The 19,443-nt window shown below is 41.3% G+C and overlaps 1 protein-coding gene across 3 annotated transcripts in view; it reads left to right on the top strand.

Annotated features, from left to right (window-relative positions):
• TRPM1 (transient receptor potential cation channel subfamily M member 1) overlaps positions 1 to 18,781 on the top strand; it is a 95,581-nt gene extending 76,800 nt beyond the window's left edge. For 2 of the 3 annotated variants that reach the window (XM_071568024.1, XM_071568022.1), the window contains 8 exons: positions 191 to 322; positions 1,545 to 1,673; positions 2,888 to 3,139; positions 4,080 to 4,272; positions 8,600 to 8,744; positions 10,757 to 10,956; positions 12,049 to 12,181; positions 14,376 to 18,781. In XM_071568024.1, the coding sequence (XP_071424125.1) occupies positions 191 to 322; positions 1,545 to 1,673; positions 2,888 to 3,139; positions 4,080 to 4,272; positions 8,600 to 8,744; positions 10,757 to 10,956; positions 12,049 to 12,181; positions 14,376 to 15,654 (2,463 nt within the window). In that variant the 3' untranslated portion in view covers positions 15,655 to 18,781. The remainder of the gene's footprint in view (positions 1 to 190; positions 323 to 1,544; positions 1,674 to 2,887; positions 3,140 to 4,079; positions 4,273 to 8,599; positions 8,745 to 10,756; positions 10,957 to 12,048; positions 12,182 to 14,375) is intronic. The other variant, XM_071568023.1, reaches the window with a different exon arrangement.
• The last annotated feature ends 662 nt before the right edge of the window (positions 18,782 to 19,443 follow it).

Raw genomic sequence — 19,443 nt, 5'->3', positions numbered from 1 at the left:
ATAGTCTGGATTCTTAGGGCATGTGAATGGTCTGTGTAGCTCCACAGATTCACAGAATTGCTATTTTTGAAGAGGTCTGTTGCTCAGAGGAATCACTGCATAGTTACCAGTTGGCTGGGGCTGCAGTTGAGGAAAAGGTACTATTTTTACAGCTGTATATTGATGAAATCTGACAACTCTGGTTTTCCAGGATGCAAATGCAGATACAGGTTCCCGAAAAGGTGATGAAGAGAATGGAAAGAAAAAACAAAAGAGCCTTCCAATTGGAACAAAGATCTATGAGTTCTATAATGCACCTATTGTCAAATTCTGGTTCTACACAGTAAGTCATGATGATTAAATTAATAGTGATCATTTTTCTCACACAAAACTGAAAGGATTCCAGTGTAAAAATAATAATCAATAAATAAATAAATATAGTACTGACTTTCATGGAATCTGATGAGAAGAGCACTCCCTTTCCACAGAGAAAAATGCATTGAACAATGAAATGGAATGAGTAACTGACTCATGCTGTCAGTCTCTAAAGCTCCTACATGCTTTGAAGGAGGCTCTGTCTGACTAATCACACCCCAACCTCAGTGCAAGCTCCAAATCCAGTCACTCAACCCAAACTAGGCTGGATTCTCTTGTTTTCTAAAGGTCCTGCTCCTGCTCTGCACTGAAATACACTTTAGACCCAAGGGGTGCTTGTATTTGCACTGCTGCTCACATGAGTACAGCCTAGGTGGAAGCACAAATCAGTCTTCTAAGACTTACTAGGTATTTTTATTTAAATAATTAAACCCAATCTAAATGAAAATACTCCTTTTGACAAAAATCTAATTTTGTCTTTAGTGCATCAAGAGTTTTCTGGTGCTAATGAATAGAAAATGTATTCATGCTACTGCTCATAAATTTTATGGCAACCAAATCCTGTAAAAAGGATACTGGTTTCCTTTTTATTCAGAGTTAGGATGCTGGATAGCTTGTAGGTCATAATAATATGCAGGGGTTTAGTTTTAGCACATTGTAATCATAAAACACTCTAGTGATCCCTTTCTGCTGCCTATATTAATAATTTAAAAGAAAAAGTACTATTTAATTTCAGAGAAAAGTATTCAGCATGTTTTCACAGTGTAGAGAAATTACATTTTTGTAGACTAAAAAAGCCCAGGCACAAAGGGCCTGATTTAGAGGCTTTTGAATTGCTGTTTTGCTGCTTTCAACAAATGAGATAATTCAGCTGTGTGGATCATGAGTTCCACAGCATCTGTGAGCCCTTTGGCTGCTGGAGGCCCCTGTGCAGGCAGGGGCATTGCAGCCAGTGCTTCCTTCACCAAGAAAATATTTCTTCTTCAGCAAGGAAGAGTCTTCAGCAGCTGAATATTTCACACTCAGACACAACATACGAGTTCATACATGTATGAATGTCACAATTAGCAAAATTAGTAGGGAAATTAACAAAGGGGGCTTTGAATACTGTCTAAGTGTGGGAGGATCCTGAGATCTGTCACCTAAATTCCATAAAGGATTTTTGGTGTGGCTTTTTTTTTTTTTGGTAGATATCATACCTTGGTTACTTGATGTTATTCAATTATATCATCTTGGTGCGGATGGAACGGTGGCCATCAGTCCAGGAATGGATTGTCATCTCCTACATTGTGACCTTGGCTTTGGAGAAAGTAAGAGAGGTAAAGTCTGACCACACCAACATCTCATAATCCTTTAAGGGAAGTTTGCTCTTAGAGGTTCCAATGGCATGGACTTGTGCACAGGCTTGAGAAGCCAAACATGAGAGAGAAGATTTTCATCTTCACAGTCCAAAATTGCCCCATCACTGGAGAGAGTTTTAACCCATCTCTAACCCATTTCCATGCATTAAACCCTCCTCTTTCTGGGCACAAAGCTCAGGTAGAAATGGCCTGTGTTGAGCTTTGAAAAGCAATGTTGTCACTGCCCTCTGTGTGTCTCTGAGCAAGGGCAGGGCTGTGACCCACGATGGAAATCTGAGCAGGTGCTGTCAGTTATTACCATGGGATCCCTGATGGGAGCTGCAGCAGAGGTGTTTGGGGCGATTGGCCAGCACTCCCTACTCACCTCCTTGTTTCTGGGTGAAGAAAGCATAAAAACTTCCACAGTATTCACATGCTGTGCTGTGGTTTGCACATGGCCTGTCCTTCCCCGATTCACAATTCCCATGTCTCATATTAACTCTCTTCAGAGATGAATATGGATGCCAAGACAGTCAGCCAGATCTTCTGGTTTGGGTGTTATTGATTAAAACCTACAGGAAAAGAAAGGCCTAGTAAAGACAAAATAGAAACAAAGTTGAAAAGGGAATTCCAGGGAGGGCCAGGAAAAATATCAAAGAGCTGAAATGGCTCTGCTGTGAAAACTGGCTCAGGGGGACTTACAAGAAAAACAGAGTGAGACAGTTTCCAAAGGCCTGAAGTGACAGGACAGGGGCAGCAGTTTTGAACTGAAAGAAAGTAGGTTTCAATTGGACATACAGAAGAAATTTTTTATATTTTTTGCCCAGAGAAGCTGTGGCTGCCCCAACTCTAGAAGTGTCCCAGGCCAGGTTGGATGGGACTTGGAGCAACCTGGGCTAGTGGAAGGTGTCCCTGTCCATGGCAGGGACTGGATCTTCTTTGTATGTGTCTTCCACCAGAAACCATTTCATGATTCTATGAAAAGGAAATTTTTCCTGCCAGTAACTAAACATATTCTTACTTGAAACAAATCTTTGTGACAATGGAGGGGGTCTCAGACACCTGTTGAACATGACAAGATTGCTCTTTCCTCATGAATGTTACTTCAAAAATCTAAGTTGGAGTTTATCCTAATGATTCCTTTGTTAAATGTTTTTATGGAGTTTTTTTGTTCAATTGTTTTTTTGTTTCAGATTCTGATGTCAGAGCCTGGCAAGCTGAGCCAAAAAGTCAAAGTCTGGCTTCAGGAATACTGGAATATTACTGACCTGGTGGCTATTTCAGTGTTCATGATAGGAGCAATTCTTCGCCTGCAGAGCCAGCCTTACATGGGTTATGGGAGAGTGATCTACTGTGTAGACATCATTTTCTGGTACATTAGAGTCCTGGATATCTTTGGTGTGAACAAATACCTGGGACCTTACGTCATGATGATTGGAAAGATGGTGAGTGCCTCAATTGCTATAAATTACGTCTTTCAGAACTTCCAAAGAAACTGAATTCCATTCTGATTTAGAAAGGGGTTTTCCATGGAGTAGGACACTGAATAAAGTCCAGGAAAGTTTGCTATGTGAATTGCACACACACACACACAGGATGTCATAACTCCTGCAGTAACAGGTTGCAGATACACCAGGATCATCCACAAAGCCATCACTTGTGGGCAGGAGATGATAAAGAGGTGCTGTAACCATTGCTGTGCAGCCATGGATGAGGTCTGTGCTGAGAGCACAGCACAGTGCACTTCTGTTGGGGTAAGGGGGTGGGTTAGTTAGTTATGGCAGTCAGGAGAGGTCTAGGCAGGTTCAGGCAGCAGCAGGAACAGAAGGTTTTGAACTTAGAACAAAGAGCTTGGAGCTTAGAAAAAAGAGCTTTATTTTTAGTTACAGCTTCACTATTTATCTACTCTTGTATACAGCGTGTCATCACATAATTGGCTATTCAGTTCTCTAAGCATATATGGAAGCATTCTACTGCCTGCAAGGTCTGTAACATTCTTCAGGTGACTTATTCTTCCTTAAGGGTGCACTCCAAACTGCTTTTCTTTCAAGGATACACCTTGAACTCTTCAAGATCAATTCCCTCAGACTTTAGAGGATCCACAGACTCACTGTCACCCCCCCCAAACTTGATGCAAAGAAGAGTAGGCATAGCAAAGAGTTTAGCATTTTAAGTATTTTTAAATATAATCTAGTATTCCTTTAAATACCTGAGGGGGTTCTGCATTTTTATGTATGCTGAATTCACAAGCAGTAGAAAGTCAAAGAATAACATCAGGAAGATTCTGTTGGTGTGTCCCTGTGCAATGTGTGCTGGCAGACAGACCTGCTGGCACTGCTGCTCCCCCTGGGCACGGTAAGAGCCTCCTGTGCTCTCTCCATGCAGATGATTGACATGCTGTACTTCGTGGTCATCATGCTGGTGGTTCTGATGAGCTTCGGGGTGGCTCGCCAGGCCATCCTGCACCCGGATGAGGAGCCCTCCTGGAGGCTGGCACGGAACATCTTCTACATGCCCTACTGGATGATCTACGGAGAGGTGTTCGCAGACCAGATAGACCGTAAGAGTAGAATTCATAGTAAGAGTCTGTTTCCTGTTTCTCAGGCAGATGATCAGATCCAAATTAAAGGGTTTTTTTTAATTTGGAAGTAGTGTTTTCTCCGTATGATTCTGTGGTTGTTGTTTTCTTGTGACAGACCCAAGACTGAACAGTGTTCTGTTCCCCACCTGCATGTCTGGCCTCAGTTTATATTCAAATTCAATTAACACTGTAAGTGACGTAGTCTGGAATATTCTCCTGTCCAAGAGTATAACACTGTTAAGTGTTCTCTTTATTTGCAGCAATCAACAGAGATCATTTGAAATGTTCTTTTGAACCAAAGTTTTACTAATAGTTCCAACAGAAGAAGAGAAAAAGAAATACCTTGCACAGGAGGTTAAAATACACATATCCTTTAATCTCTAACTCACAGCACAGGCAATGAGCTCATACATTTTACTCCCATTCATGCATCTGTCTGCTTTCAGAAATGCTTCCATTTCATGAATCAGAAACATTCTTCTTTTCTACACTTGTGGGAAAACAAAACTCTGTTTGATTGGCTTTGGGCCTGGAAATAGCCTTTCTTATTAAAAAACTGCATAGTTTAAAAAAATAACTGCCAGCATTTTAAAGGATAGGGAAACTGTCCTGTCAGTGCTAATTTTGTGTTAATATCTGAAATGTGTGTGACAGTCAGTGTGCAGCTGGCCTCCTCTAGTGTGGATCCTGCAGTTTGCACTGGAGCTGAAATGATCCAAGCTGCTGTTGCAGCTTTGTGGATGTTATTGCAGCCACCTGCACATGCTGACAGGTAGGGAAGGGGAAGGCTGATGAACATGGAGGTCTGAGTTGGAAAACCAGAAAGATCTATCATCAAGAGAAGCTTTAAACCAAATGTCATTAAAGTGCACTTTAATTGCTTAGAAAGGAATAAAATGTCATTAGTCTGTTTCTGAACAGGGCACACTGTTGCAACATTCATATAATCTTTGTTTCCCTAGTGAATTCTTGTCTCATTAATGTAACTTATGGTACAGTAAATTACTTGATGAACTGAAAGGTCATTTACTATCTGATGCTGCAGTTTTGGTGCACATGAGAGAACCTGAGCTAATCTTGGCTCACAGGGGGTCTATTGTGGCTATGCAAGGTGTTCTACCAGTACAACTAGATTGCATTCCTTTTGTTCTGTAAATTTTTTATGTGTAGAAGTCTATGGACTGAACCCTGAAGATATTTTTGCTTTCAATAAGAGTTTTCCACTGGTCTTTCCATGGTTCTCTGTGAACACACCACAAAAGCAGCCTCAGAAGTCACTGGGGAGAGATTGCTATGGGCAGTCTAATGTGACTCTGAGTTAAGTGCTAATGGGTTGTTTTGCCAAGGCTCAGGGGTGTAAACCATTTATGGAAAAAGTATTGCATCAAATTTTCCATCAGAAAGAAGGTAGTTGGATTTTGTCAGTAGCTTCACTGAGGACAGGTTGCCACCTGAATGTGAAGATCAGAGGTCACACAATTTGCTCAAGTTGAAAGGCACCTTTGGAGATCATCCAGCTGAGCTTTTCTGCTCAGAACAGGGTAAATCAGAACAGGTTGCTCAGGGACTGTCCAGTCATGTTTATAATACCTTGAAGGATGAAGGCTGTGCAGCCTCTCTGGACAACCTAATTTAAATGCAATTTCCCCTATTTCTATCTTGGCCCACTGCTCCTTTTCCTTTCAGAAGAGTCTGTCCCTGTCTTCTTGTCTCCCACACACCATCAGGTATTTATAACATTGGTAAGGTCTCCTTAACCCTTCTCCAGAATAAATTATCCCAGGTCTCTGTCTTGTCTCATTTATCAGACAGTCCCATCACCTCAATGATCTCTGTGGCCCATTACTGGAGTCCTTCCTGCAGGTCCATGTCTGATATCTAGGGGGGAGCCCAGAGTCCACAAGTCCAGGTGTGGTTTCACCAGCGCTGAGTAGAGGAGAATGGAATAATAACCTCTGTTAACTTGCTGGTAACTCTTCCTGATGAATCCCAGGATGCCCTTTTGTGGCTCAATCTGTTCAGATGTCCATGAGCAAGAAGTTAGTGGCATCTCAACAGCATCATATTCCTACACAACAGAGCAACCTGGCTGAGTTTCTTGCAAGAGTGTGATTTATCTTACAAGCATAGTGTGATTTTTACACACAATAGTGTGATTTATCTCAGGAATTGCTTTGCATACTGGTAATCAAAATGGGCTTTACTGGTGTTAGTACAGTGTGCAATATCATGGCTATTAATGGAAACATGGATACTCAAAAGAAACATCTGACAGACTCAAAGCCACGGTGGTTCTTTCAGAAGAACAAAACTAAAAAAGAAAAAAGAGAGAGAGAGAGAGAGAAAAGGGAGGAAATGTTTCCATAATAGCTAAAAGAATGATATTTGTGTGACAATTTTCAGTTGTTTGGTGTTCGTGGTGACTGCCAGTTTTGTTTACTTGCCTGAAATATCATGGCTATTGAAATGATCATCTGCCAGAAGCATTTCGTGATATTTTATTTCTGTCACTAATTCAGTGCCATATGTAACATTTGGGGAAAACAGCATGAAAAGGAAGTTGCAGAATGCAATGCATTTTTAACAAAGACATTGTTTCTAAGCACATGCCTCTACTGTTCTGACATTTGAGTTGCTTATCTTTTCTTGGCAGCAGAACTGTATTTTCAATCCTCTTTTTGGGTTGTTTCTTTATTATTCTGTTTTCTTTCTCTCTGCCTCCTTTTCTCTTTCCTTCCTTGGAATGCTCTTCAGTCTATGCCATGGAAATTAATCGTAAGTGTCTGTGGAGAGCTGATTATCTCATTCAGCTGAAGATGTTCATTTATCTTTTTTTTTTACTGGTTATTCATATTTTAATTATACCATTCATCCAATATTCAGGTGTGAATCTGTTTTTCTACTGTAATATTTTCTTTTGAAAATAAGCAGAGGAAAATTATTTTAATACCAAATACAGATCAGAAGTTTTAATTGAGTTTAAGTGGTTGCTAAGACTTGTCTCTAGTACACCAGCAGTGAAATACTCAGGGTTTTTAAATCTGATGTATAAGGGGTATTGTCTGACTACTTCCCTTTGATTACCCAGCTGCAAATGTTACTGGGGTCTTGGCAGTACTTTCATTAGTCCATTTGAATAAAATTGTGATTCACTTAACTTTCCTGGTATACTTTTCTTAGGAAAACCAGGAAAAAACAGGTCTGATGTTTGAAAAGCAAGTAAAATAAATTTTATTAATAATAGTCTCAATAACTCTTTTAGTCCACAGAAAATAAGATTAGTCTGTTTTCAAGAAAATTGAAAGTATTTTTCAGGTGAGGTTAAAGCATTGAGGTTTTTTGCAAAATGATTTAAAATACTGGGGTTTTTCACATGAACTAAATCTGTAATGGACTCAGTGTTAGGCTTGGTATTTGCTAAGATTTCAGCTAAAGAACATGCTTGATAAACACCTTACTGCTACTGAATGGTTCCAAAAGCCAGCCTTGTATTTGCCATGTAAAGACAGAACAAACTTGCTGCATTTACCCAACTCCAAGACAACCTATGTGTTCTCAGAATTACTTCAGACAATTATTTTACACTGGTTTGATCAATATTCTCAGGTTTTGTCTCATTCTCACTAGTCTGCTTTGCTGTTACTATATTAATTTTCATTTTATAATTTTATTTGTTTGTAACATTCACCTCCTGGTAACATGAACAGCCCCAGACAGGTGAAGGAATAGCCCAGGATCTGTCTGGGGAGTCAGTGAGGGGCACAAAGGGACAGGGCCAGAGGCAGAGGGTCCATCCAGGGCACTGCCAGGTCCAAGGTCCCTCCTGGCACAGCTGACACAGCTTGGGGAGAGCCAGGTGGGCATAAGGGGTGTCACTAAAGGCCTCTTTCATACACTCAGGTCCCCAGTAAAATATGCTCAGCAATCTGGGACCACTAAATCAGTCCTTTTGTAACTTCAGCAAGGTGTGCACACAAGCTTGGTTGAGGAACTTCTTTTTAATCCCACTATTAATAAGTATGTATAGACATGAAGATCTTGTCCTAGACTATTACTATGAGAAAAAGAAAATCCATATGAATTTGAAGAGAAAGCCACCCAGTGTAGCAAACTTGAAGCTGCCTCTCTGTTCAGTAATATGGGAAATTGTTTTTCTATGCTGTAGTTAGGAGCAGAATTTGAGGTAGAAATTACACACACTTGCTACTGGAAATCAACTGACAAAATTTGGCAAGTTTTATGCATGTGTCATCATTAAATAAATGAATAGTGGGTTTAAGTATCAGGCAATTTGTGACCAATACCTTTTCTGTTTTCCCTTCAGCTCCTTGCGGGGACAACCTTTATGACGACGATGGCAAGCGCCTCCCTCCGTGCATCCCAGGGGCCTGGCTCACCCCTGCCATCATGGCCTGCTACCTGCTGGTGGCAAACATCCTGCTGGTCAACCTGCTCATTGCTGTCTTCAAGTATGTAAAGGATCATGGGTCTTTTTCTTGTTGTGGAGATGGAATTTCCTTGAGAACCCACCCCCTGATTTTGCAAGGGGGTGCATTTCAGGATCTGACAGCTCTGGGTGTGACTGGCAAAACTGGCAGGAGTGTGTGCACACTGGAGAGGAGGGCAGGAAAGGCCTCTGAGTTTTCCAGCCATTGCAGTAATTTATAGAAGAGAATCTGCCTACTGCCAATTGCCTTTTAATGGATAGAGACAGGCCTCAAGATTGCTCTAGAAACAGAATCCATGAAACCTGCTACAAACAGGATAGAGCCCATGGAGCCACTGGCTGCTGACCCTGCAACAGAACAGCAGAGCAAACAGCTGAGCATCAGAAGCAGGAGGCATTCCCACTACACCATCTGGCTTTTTCCCTTTTTTATTCTTGTTTAGTTCTTATAAGACCCAAAAGAAGAGTCTCTATTGCCTTGAACCAGCGAGAAGGTTGGCTACCTGTTGCCAAGGTGTGCAGCCAAGCAGTGTGCACCCAGTACATACCTAAATTTAGACTTCTCTGGAGTAAACTAAATAAATTTCTGCTGCTTGTTCTTCCTACCTACAGTTACACTGCATGCTTTTCCTCTCATGATCTAGGGATTTAAGAAAAAAAAAAAAAGAGTAACTCCTTGCTGGTATTCCTTTCTGAACACACCACCTGAGACAAGCAGGGGATCCATTTTTGCTTGGCATAGGTAGCTGGTGTCACAAACACCAAACCAGCATCGTGTGCCCAGAAATGTGCAGCCCACAAAGCCTGTCTTTCATTTGATGTATGTAGCTTAAAAGGTCATGAATTTCAAAGCACTGAAATGCCAGTCACATAGCTGGGGAGAAGGGAAGAATCTTACAATGGGAGCTATTATTGGCTGAAGGACCAAGGAATCAGCAGTCTGGGAAGTAGGTCATGCTGTTAACTCCTGCCATCCCAGTATGGCTGCAAGGGGCTGGGATCTAGCTGGGGAATTCCTGCTGGAAAGGAGACATAGAAGGAAGGCAGGTTGTTATTTATCATTGGGAACTAATCTTATGTGTACCTAACCTAAAGAAGGCAAAAGCTCTGTGTACGCAGGAATTCTTTGGTTTCAAAGAGATGTTTTGACTGGGTTTATGAATGGAGATATTCTAAAGCATATAAAGTTAGAAAAGAGGTGGATGGAAAATATAAAAAAAGGAAGTGTGAATATCATCAGCACCATACAAGTGGAGTGAGGTCTCTAAGCATACTTTAAAATAGCTTGAAAAGGCTTTTTTAAGACAGAATATCAAGTCTGTTTTCTCTTAGTTGGTATTTCATAACTGTGACTATTGTTATCTCTGGATTGAATACCATCATTCATACTCCTTCATATCCACTAAATTTCAAAATAAAATATTTTTATAACACACCTTATTTTGCTGTAAAAGTGATGAGGCTTCCAAGAATAAATTCCTTTACAAGAATATGCACCGTGTTTTCAAGTCAGAAGTTTGAGTGAATGAAGTTTGAATTTAGGACATTTTGTGAAACTTGAAAAGTCTTCTATGTAGGTCAAGCTGATTAGCATATTAAAGGCAAATTATGTGAAGCTTCTGAGTTTGGCATACAAAATACTTTGCAGGGATTTAATACTTTGTGCAGCATCAACTCCTGGCATGTGTTAAAAGAAATAGTTCACAACCAAGCCCTGAAACACCAATTATGTGATGTGTAATTTGTGCAAGTTTCTTGTCACTGCCACGTGAAGGATTTATACAGCAGGAGCAAAGGGTCTAAGAGGAGGACTGTTGTGGGTGGTCCATAAGGGATGCAGAGCACCTTCTGTTTGCTGCCCTTGGAAGGAGTAGTGAAATCAAGAGTTCAAGGCAATTGTCAGTTCAGGAGCACCAATAAAGAGCTGAACCAAGCAAGGGATGTGGCTCCATGTGGCTTTTTTCAACATAGTACTTGCTCAATGATAAGGAAAGTGAGGGACCTAACAGCAACTGTTCCTGTGTTTCCTTTCAGCAATACCTTCTTTGAGGTCAAATCCATATCCAACCAAGTGTGGAAGTTCCAGCGGTACCAGCTGATCATGACCTTCCATGACAGGCCTGTCCTCCCCCCACCCATGATCATCTTCAGCCACATCTACATCATCATCAAGAGAATCTGCTGTCGCTGCAGGAAGGGGGATGGAGACCAGGATGAGCGGGACAGGGGGCTGAGTATGTGAGAAATCCTCTCTACATGGAGCCCTTTGCACCATCTCAGCAGAAAGCACCAGCTTTTAAAGGCTGAACTATTTTGTTCTTGCTGATAATCAAGTGTAGTTGCAGAAGACAGTCTGGGCCAAGATTTGTATCAAGTTAACAGCTCTTGGGCATCTGAGAATGTGCAATTTTATGATGCTAATGAAGATTTTCTTTAACAGTTTCTTAAAACAGTGAGATGTCCACTTAGTCCAGTGGGTTACCAAATTCTAACAAAGTCCTTATGTTGGGAGGGGCAAATAGGAATTTGAGAAAGGATCACAGCTTCAAATGTCACCTGTACTGTCAGCTCTGTGATTGTGAGCAACCTGTGACTAAGAATATCCTCACTATCATTTAGAAATTTATCTGCATTTCTGAGGGGAACTGTGAGGATACTTCTAACATACCCTATCACTGTTAATTATTATTTTCATTATATGCCTCATGGAAATAATCACATGTTCACAATTATCCTTCTATTTCTACATTTCTTAGGAAATATTTTTGCACAATAGGAGAAAGAAAAAGGAAAAAATTACATATAACACTCCTTCCAAGTGCAAAGAGACAAATCCAAATAAAGGATGAAATGTTCCCAAGAGCTTATATTCCCCTTGGATATTTCTTACATGATTATAAATTTCTGAACATCTTATCCAAAGAATATCTGTGAACAATCTGTTAGTTTATCTGTTGCCTACAACTGGCACCTTTTAAGAACAGTATTTGAATGCAGGAACAGTCAAACTGTCAGAGCTTGCCTTAGTCTCTGTCTTGTAAAGGCTGCTCAGGTTGTTCAATGCACAGCACTGCTGTTAAAAAGTGCAAAAGTCATAGAGAACAGTGGATGGTCACAGGAGATGATAATGCATTCCATTGCCTTCACAGCTGTGCCCATCTTTGGCTATGTGCTCATTCCCTCTTTAAAAAATCCTCTGTTCCTTTAGTGCAGGAGTAGAATCTGCAATATGCCCATGTCCAAAATAAACTGCCAAACTGGGTTTCAATTCACTGCCAGAAGTTCAGAAGAAGAAAACTCCTATTTTGTTCTTCTCTTTTGCACAGAGTTATTTCTGAATGATGAAGAGCTAAAAAAACTGTATGAGTTTGAAGAGGAGTGTGTAGAAGAATACTTCCAGGAAAAAGAGGATGAGCAGCAATCATCCAATGATGAACGCATCAGAGTTACCTCTGAAAGGTACCTGTCATAAGGGGAAAGTCCACACTGGTTTTCTGGAACAGTATTTGCTTTTTGGTGTCTTCTTTATAACCACAATTGAGTTAAAATACAAGAGATTTAGATCTTGAAGAAAGCCACCACCAGCTCAGAAGCTGATCTGACTCCCCAGTAACTACCCAGCAGGTGCACCTCTCACAAGAGCAAGGGCTTTGTTGTTCCTGCTGGTGTGTCACTGAATCTGCTGCTTTGAGTAACTTTGGTACAAGAACAATTTTTTACCTCTCACCTATCTGAGAATCACAGTCATGCTTTCTATCCTTTTGAGTAAACTGCTACTTGTTGAGTTTCCAGCAGTTCATCCAAACCTGAGAAACAGGTTGGAGATGAATGACAAAAGGTCCTTCCCTTGGATCTATGAGGTCTGGCACCCACAATTGCTGAATTTTTAATCTCTGCCAGAAATTCTCTTGGAAGCTTTGAACAAGGCATTTAGCATGAACTTCCCCATTTAAAAGACAGGGAATATTCTCATGTAAATCATGAAGCTTTTCTGAGGACTGGGTGATGTTTGCATATTGCTGTGGAAGCACACGGTGAGAGGGGCAGCAGGGCTTTTTTACCAGGTCACTTGGCAGGGCTGTTCCCAAAGGCTCTGCCTCTTCTTGCAGTAGATGTAAGTCAGCCAAGAGATGGGGTCTTTTGTCACTTCCTTGAAATGGTGAAAAATTCTCCCTGAAATAAAAATTATACACAGTTTAAACCCTCTTTCACCTTAACCTACTTTATGGTATTCTGATGATAAGGACTCCGTATATATATTTCTCTATATATCTATATACACCTGTATCTATTTATATATATCTTCCTTTTAACATTTCTTTTGAAATAGCTCTGTGAGCCATACGATTCTTTAACACATAAATATCTTTCTCTTGACAAAGGCCCTGAGCATCTTGCATTATTTTATGTGAAATTTGAGAATAGAGAAGTAAATTAAAGCTTTTCCCTGTACTTGGGTAGTTTCTATCACACTGTTTATCCATGGCAATTTGTCAAAATCCAAGGCATTGTGGCAGAGAATAAAGCAGGGCTGGTAAGCCTCACTGATTCACTATGGTCTGTGGCCACAAAGCAGATTTGCTTATTTCTCATGGCTTCTTGCTCCAGATGCTTTGTCATCTTTTGTGTGTGAGAGCAAAAGGATGTTAATTTAATTTCCACACTTGATTTACTGGTATATGATTTCTAAGTCACATTCGAATGAATTACTTTTATATGCATTTTTCTACTCCCATCATATTCATTATGATATAAATGATAAGGGAAAATGGGGCAAAGTATTATTTTAATTGAACTAGATCATAGTCCCACTCCCTTCAGCTGATACCATTTCAAGACCTAAAGCAGTCCCATCAACACCAGCATATGTTCTCTCTCCTGCAGCTACAAAACCTGTTTTACAACGTGCTTTGAGCTATTTTAAATCACCCTGGGAGCATGTCATTAGAAAGTACTTTTCATGTAATTAATTGAAGCTTCCCAGTGAAAGGACAGCTGAGCATGTGGTGGGTGGCACATGCAGGAGTGTTAATAGTGGGCTAGTGGGTGGCACATGCAGGAGTGTTAATAGTGGACTGGTGGGTGGCACATGCAGGAGTGTTAATAGTGGACTGGTGGGTGGCACATGCAGGAGTGTTAGTAGTGGACTGGTGGGTGGCACATGCAGGAGTGTTAATAGTGGACTGGTGGGTGGCACATGCAGGGGTGTTAGTAGTGGACTGGTGGGTGGCACATGCAGGGGTGTTAGTAGTGGACTGGTGGGTGGCACATGCAGGAGTGTTAATAGTGGACTGGTGGGTGGCACATGCAGGAGTGTTAGTAGTGGACTGGTGGGTGGCACATGCAGGAGTGTTAATAGTGGACTGGTGGGTGGCACATGCAGGAGTGTTAATAGTGGATTGTCCCTAAGGCTGACAACTCTTGCACTCTCCTGGCAGGGCAAAGTTCAAATAGCCCCCTAGTGTGGTGTTTGGAAAGCCTGGATAATTATACAATGCACATGCTTTTGATGCTACACATAGGAAAAAAGGATGAGGCATGATACATCCCCCAAAGCTGTGCCTTAGGAGGAAATCAGTGGCTGGGGGCCTATAATGGGCTACTGCACCATTCCACAGGTTCTGTTCTGTGCTTCCTCTCTTATACCCCACAGAGTGGAAAACATGTCTATGAGGCTCGAAGAAGTGAATGAAAGGGAACATTTTATGAAAGCTTCTCTGCAAACAGTTGACCTTCGCCTGTCTCAGCTGGAGGAGCTGTCTGGGCGAATGGTGACTGCCCTGGAGAAGCTGGCAGGGATCGACAAGGCGGAGCTGACGCACACGCGCTCGCGGGCGTCCTCCGAGTGCGACGCTGCCTACCTGCTGAGGCAGAGCAGCGTCAACAGCTCCGATGGCTACAGCATGTACAAGTACCACATCAGCGGCGATGAGCTCACCTTTGAGGACAGCACCACCCCTATGTCACCAGCCATGGGACTGCGGAGAAAAGCCCACTCTATTGGCACCAAAGAAGATGGAGCAGACCCAAGGATGCTGGTTCCAGAACACCACACCAGTCCCCATCATACCTCTAGTGCTAATGCAGTCACCACTGCAGATCACAGCAAATCCACATTAGAAATTGCACAGAATGATTCCAGACCCCGTTCTGGTTCAGATGGCTTGGGGGATGGAAAGCAGGGGATTAGCAGTAGTGATGGAACGATTCCTCGAAGTATAAACCAGATGGATGCTGTTACAAACAGTCACTCAGTAGCAGGACCAGATTTTCAGAACACTCAGTTAAAAGTAGAACGTACCAAGTTAGAAGCCACCATCTCCTATCCCTTGGAAAAATCCAAAGCAATGCGCTACTTTCCTCCTGAAACTTTCAGTGCTTGTCAAACCACTATGATGAAGTCCAGGAGCTTTATATTTGCACAAGGGGGGAAGCTGGTTGGAGGAGTTAACAACTGGACCACAGAGTATAGCACCATTATGGATCAGGTGTGCCCTTCTACGATTGAACAGTGGGCCACAGAGTGGAAATATGAAGTGGAGCAGCAGCTTTCTCAAGAACGTCCTCCAGAGTACCCTGGTCTTATCTCTGAAGCAGAAAGGCAAGCAGAGGAGAAGCAGCTACAGGTGGACACAGACGATGACAGCAATGCTGGAGAAGCAGGTATGAGTGCCTCTCACACCCCTATGCCTGCCACAGGCAAGGCTGAGAAAGAGAATTTACTGTCTGTAAAGCCAGAAAGGACTCCTGGGTTCCCATCAGTGCGCTCCAAGAGCTTGCACAGCCATTCTCGGAAAGCCAAGTCTGGAAAGGACAAATTAAACAGACCAGGCCATGCCAGCAGTGTGACTAATTTGGTGGCACCATCTGACAGTGCAACAGAAGAACAGAAAACTAGGCAAGAAAATGCATCCACAGAAACTGAATGTTAAAGTGGCTTCTGACCCCTGGTTTAGTGACAGTCAAGAAAGCAGCATGGCTAATTGAACAAATTATGGATTTTTAAATTAATTTATGAGGGAAAATTTTGAATACATTTGTTTCTTTTCTTTTAAACTTAATAGGTATATGTTCTGGTCTTAAATAAATGCTCACTGGGTTGGGTGAAAAAGAGATGTACTGTCAGGGGCAGATTAAAAGTAGGTGCAGTTCACAGATGCTGACAATACAGATCTGTCTTTGTTCCATTTCAGCCTCCCTCATAAGCTCATTTACTGACAAGCTCTTTATCAAAGCTCTTAGAGGAAGGACAATATTATGATGTAATAATTTAGAAAATGTTCTTTTCTTCTTTTTTATCAGAAGATTTCTTAAACTGAGCTAATTTTTTGACCAGCCTTTGTTTTTATCCTTATGCAGCTGGTTTCCTTGTGGCCATGGTGTTGTTCAGATCCAAACAAAATTGCTGGAGGCAAGGAAAAATTATGCAGTCCCCTCTTTCCCTTCTGATTTCATGCATGCTGCTTAGCTTCCCCTTCAGGATGGCACAACATAGCAGGTTTTACCCACTACAACAGCTCAGAGTGGCAAAATAGAGTTGTGTTTGGAGAAATCTGACCTGGAAAGCCACATGTGGACATGTTCTTACCTGTCCTTGAACTTTAGTGGCATAATCTTGCTTTCAGGATCACATCTGTCCCCACCCCAAGCAAGCTGACAGCCTTAAACTGTTGAAAAACAGTGATCATTTTTTCAAAATGTTTAGGGAGATTCTCAGTATATGAAGTACATGGAGATTTTAATAATAAGAATCCAAGATTTGCATTAGTGTTTGGTATAAATGAGGATTACAATAGAAGTCCATGTAGAATAAGAATGTGGCTTTTCTTAAATGCCTGCAAGGGAAAACAAATCAAAACAAAACAGGAAAGGTGTTCTGATCTCAAGTGAGATCAAAATGTAGCCAGTCTGCTCTTGAAGCAAATCTACTGTCACAAATTCAACTTTCATTTTGCAATTTCATTATGACAACACATGAGGAACAAGGAACAGTTTCTAGGAGTCAGTCTAAACAAATGATAAATTTTCCAGATGAGAATAGAAATTCTATGCATTTTCTTGAGTAAATTTTAAAAGCAAAGGGGGGGAAAAGTGTCTACAGCAAAAGTGTTTTCTATCCCTTGATGACTGACTGGAAATCCACATCCATTTACACAGATTTGCTCAGCACACTTGTTGTAACAGTGGCATTCTAAGTAATGGGTTTTCATAGGTTTCTTTGTAATAACCTGATGTTATTTGCCTCATTCCTCCCTGTTAACATTTAGGAATTTGGATTTCTCAAATATTCAGCACGTCTCTTTGCAGGGGATGTTGAACATTAAACAGACAAAGAAGAAAATGAGTTAAAGGCATGTGACCTGTTCACAGAATACAGGTCAAAGCTTTATGCTTAACTCATTAACCATCAGGACTTACACTATTCTGAAAAGACAGAATTTCTTTTTCCTCTCACCATCATCCCCACAGTATGCAGGTCTCTGTGTCCTTGATAATGCTGCTTACAGGCTTTTGAAATGCAGAGATTGATGGAAGTCTCTTTGCATTGATGGCATCTGGTTTTTATTGTGTGTATTATATTTTCATACTCCATCCATACTTACACCCTGGAGTACTGTTACCAAACTGATTGATCATGGAAAGTGCGTGGACATTTCTGAAAGTTCAGTCACCACTTATTGTGGATTTTTGCTGGCTTGGTCTTCTCAGCAGGTTTCCTGGTTTCACTGCTGTTGGAACAGTGTTGACTTTTCTCTTTTCACGTGGGCTTCTCTTTCCTTCAACTTTAGGGAACTTGACCTTTTGTAAAAACAGAATGACATTTGGAATTGTTTCACTTCCATGTTTACTTCTGTGTTACCATTCTGTGCAACTACACAGCCATTGTGTATATGTGGTTAAAATAGCCTCCAGTTTGCCAATGCCTTTTATTCTTTGCCTGCACATCCACCAGAGAAGGACTCATCACCACAAAGGTGTGCATTGTGGAAGGGACTACAGGGTGTTGCATACCTCTTGTCACATTGTCTTTATCCAGTGTGTGTTAATCATGCTTTTGACCACCCAATTTTTGAAAATGGATCTTATAGCATGTAGATTTCAAAGAGAAACATTTTACCTTTGTATTTATTTACTTCCTTTGTGTAAAAGTATTTATAAAGAAACACATGAAAAATATGGTAAATTAATTCAGTATAACAATTTTTTCACTGTAATATCCAAACACTTCACTTGTCTGTTCCTTGTAGTACATGGGCCAAATGTTTTCTAAAAAAAGTTTCTTCTTTATCACTTGCTGGTAATTTTCCATAAAATTCTCTATACAGGGATGATTTTAAGAGGTTTGAATATTTGCTTTGCTTTTGTATAGCATGAAGTGAATGTGAAGTAACCAAACTGGCTTTGCAGAGTCATTTCAGACATACAATCATTTTAATAAGATTTAAATATGGCTTTGTCTGTGTATGGAAGCCCAGCAGTAGGTTTGGAGCTCCCTAGGCAGAATAATGACCAGCATGTCTGCCTGCAAGCTTTCCTGACTGCTGCCTGAAAGGGTGCAGGCAGAGGATTTGCACCTCTGAAGAGCAGGTTTCACTCTGCTTTTCAGGAAGATGTGTCCCCTGCACTGCTGAGGATGGGGTGACTTCACAGCAGTGTCAGTGTGAATTCCACTGCCACAATTTATCACATGCTTGACCTGGGTCAGGCTGAGAGAGTGTGTGCTCTAAGGCTATGTCTGCATAGAGATATTCCACTCAGGTAATTTGAATTTGTTCACCTTACAGTCTCTTGCAATACAGACATTTGCCTTTCCCTCAAGGCAAATGTTTTGAACACGGTGAGTAATTGCAGGATTCACAAAGGCAGGTGCATAACCCCACCAGCTGATTCCAGGAATTAGCCCTTTTTACACTGCATCATTCAGGGACCAGCTTAACTTTGCTCCTGCAAGCCTCTCCTGTCCAGAGTCACCCTTTCCAGTTTACACACTGGATTTTGACACCTGAGAACCAAGAAAGTCCTTTTTCTATATTGTTTACTAATTCATTAAAGTAGCCATTGAAACCTTCCAACTATGGTTTCTCCATGCTGCTTCTTTGGATACTTTCCAAGGTTCTGGCCTTGACTATCATCTTTGGCAAAATATTTATCTGTCCTTCTAAATAAAACCATAAAGAATACAAGTATCTGCAAGGCCTTGTCAGAAAACAGGACCATGAGGGGGGTGCATGAGCAGGGATGTTAACAGGATTGTTTATCAGCTCTGCAAGACTGGCAGGACTGTGCCTGTTATGGATGTTCTGGGCAGTGACCCCGCTGACCCAGAGCCAGTTTGGTGCCAAGCCCTGGATGTGGGGAAGGTGAGTTTTCACAGTGACAGCAGACCTTGGACATGGTTCTGAGGTCCCACATTTGCTTCTGAACTAGTATCACACCCAAAAGCTGTTATGAGCAAAGAGGAGACACACCTTTTATAGAAAGCCAGGAAATTATTGTCAGTGTAATGAATTTTAACAGTCTAATATATGAATTATTATTAGTCTAGATCTAATAAGAAGAGAGGAGAGATAAAAAGAGAGGAGAGAAAAGAATACTACTGTATTACTGCAGGAGAAAAGCACTCAATGAGGTAAAGTTGCCCTACTATCTACCCCTTTTTTGGCTGTTACATTCACATCTGCTCTGGGTCTCCCAGTCAGTGGCTGCAGTGGGGACAGTGA

Source organism: Pithys albifrons, chromosome 13 (assembly GCF_047495875.1).
Source record: "Pithys albifrons albifrons isolate INPA30051 chromosome 13, PitAlb_v1, whole genome shotgun sequence".
In the NCBI taxonomy this organism is placed as follows: Eukaryota; Metazoa; Chordata; class Aves; order Passeriformes; family Thamnophilidae; genus Pithys; species Pithys albifrons.
This window is presented reverse-complemented; position numbering and strand designations above follow the sequence as displayed.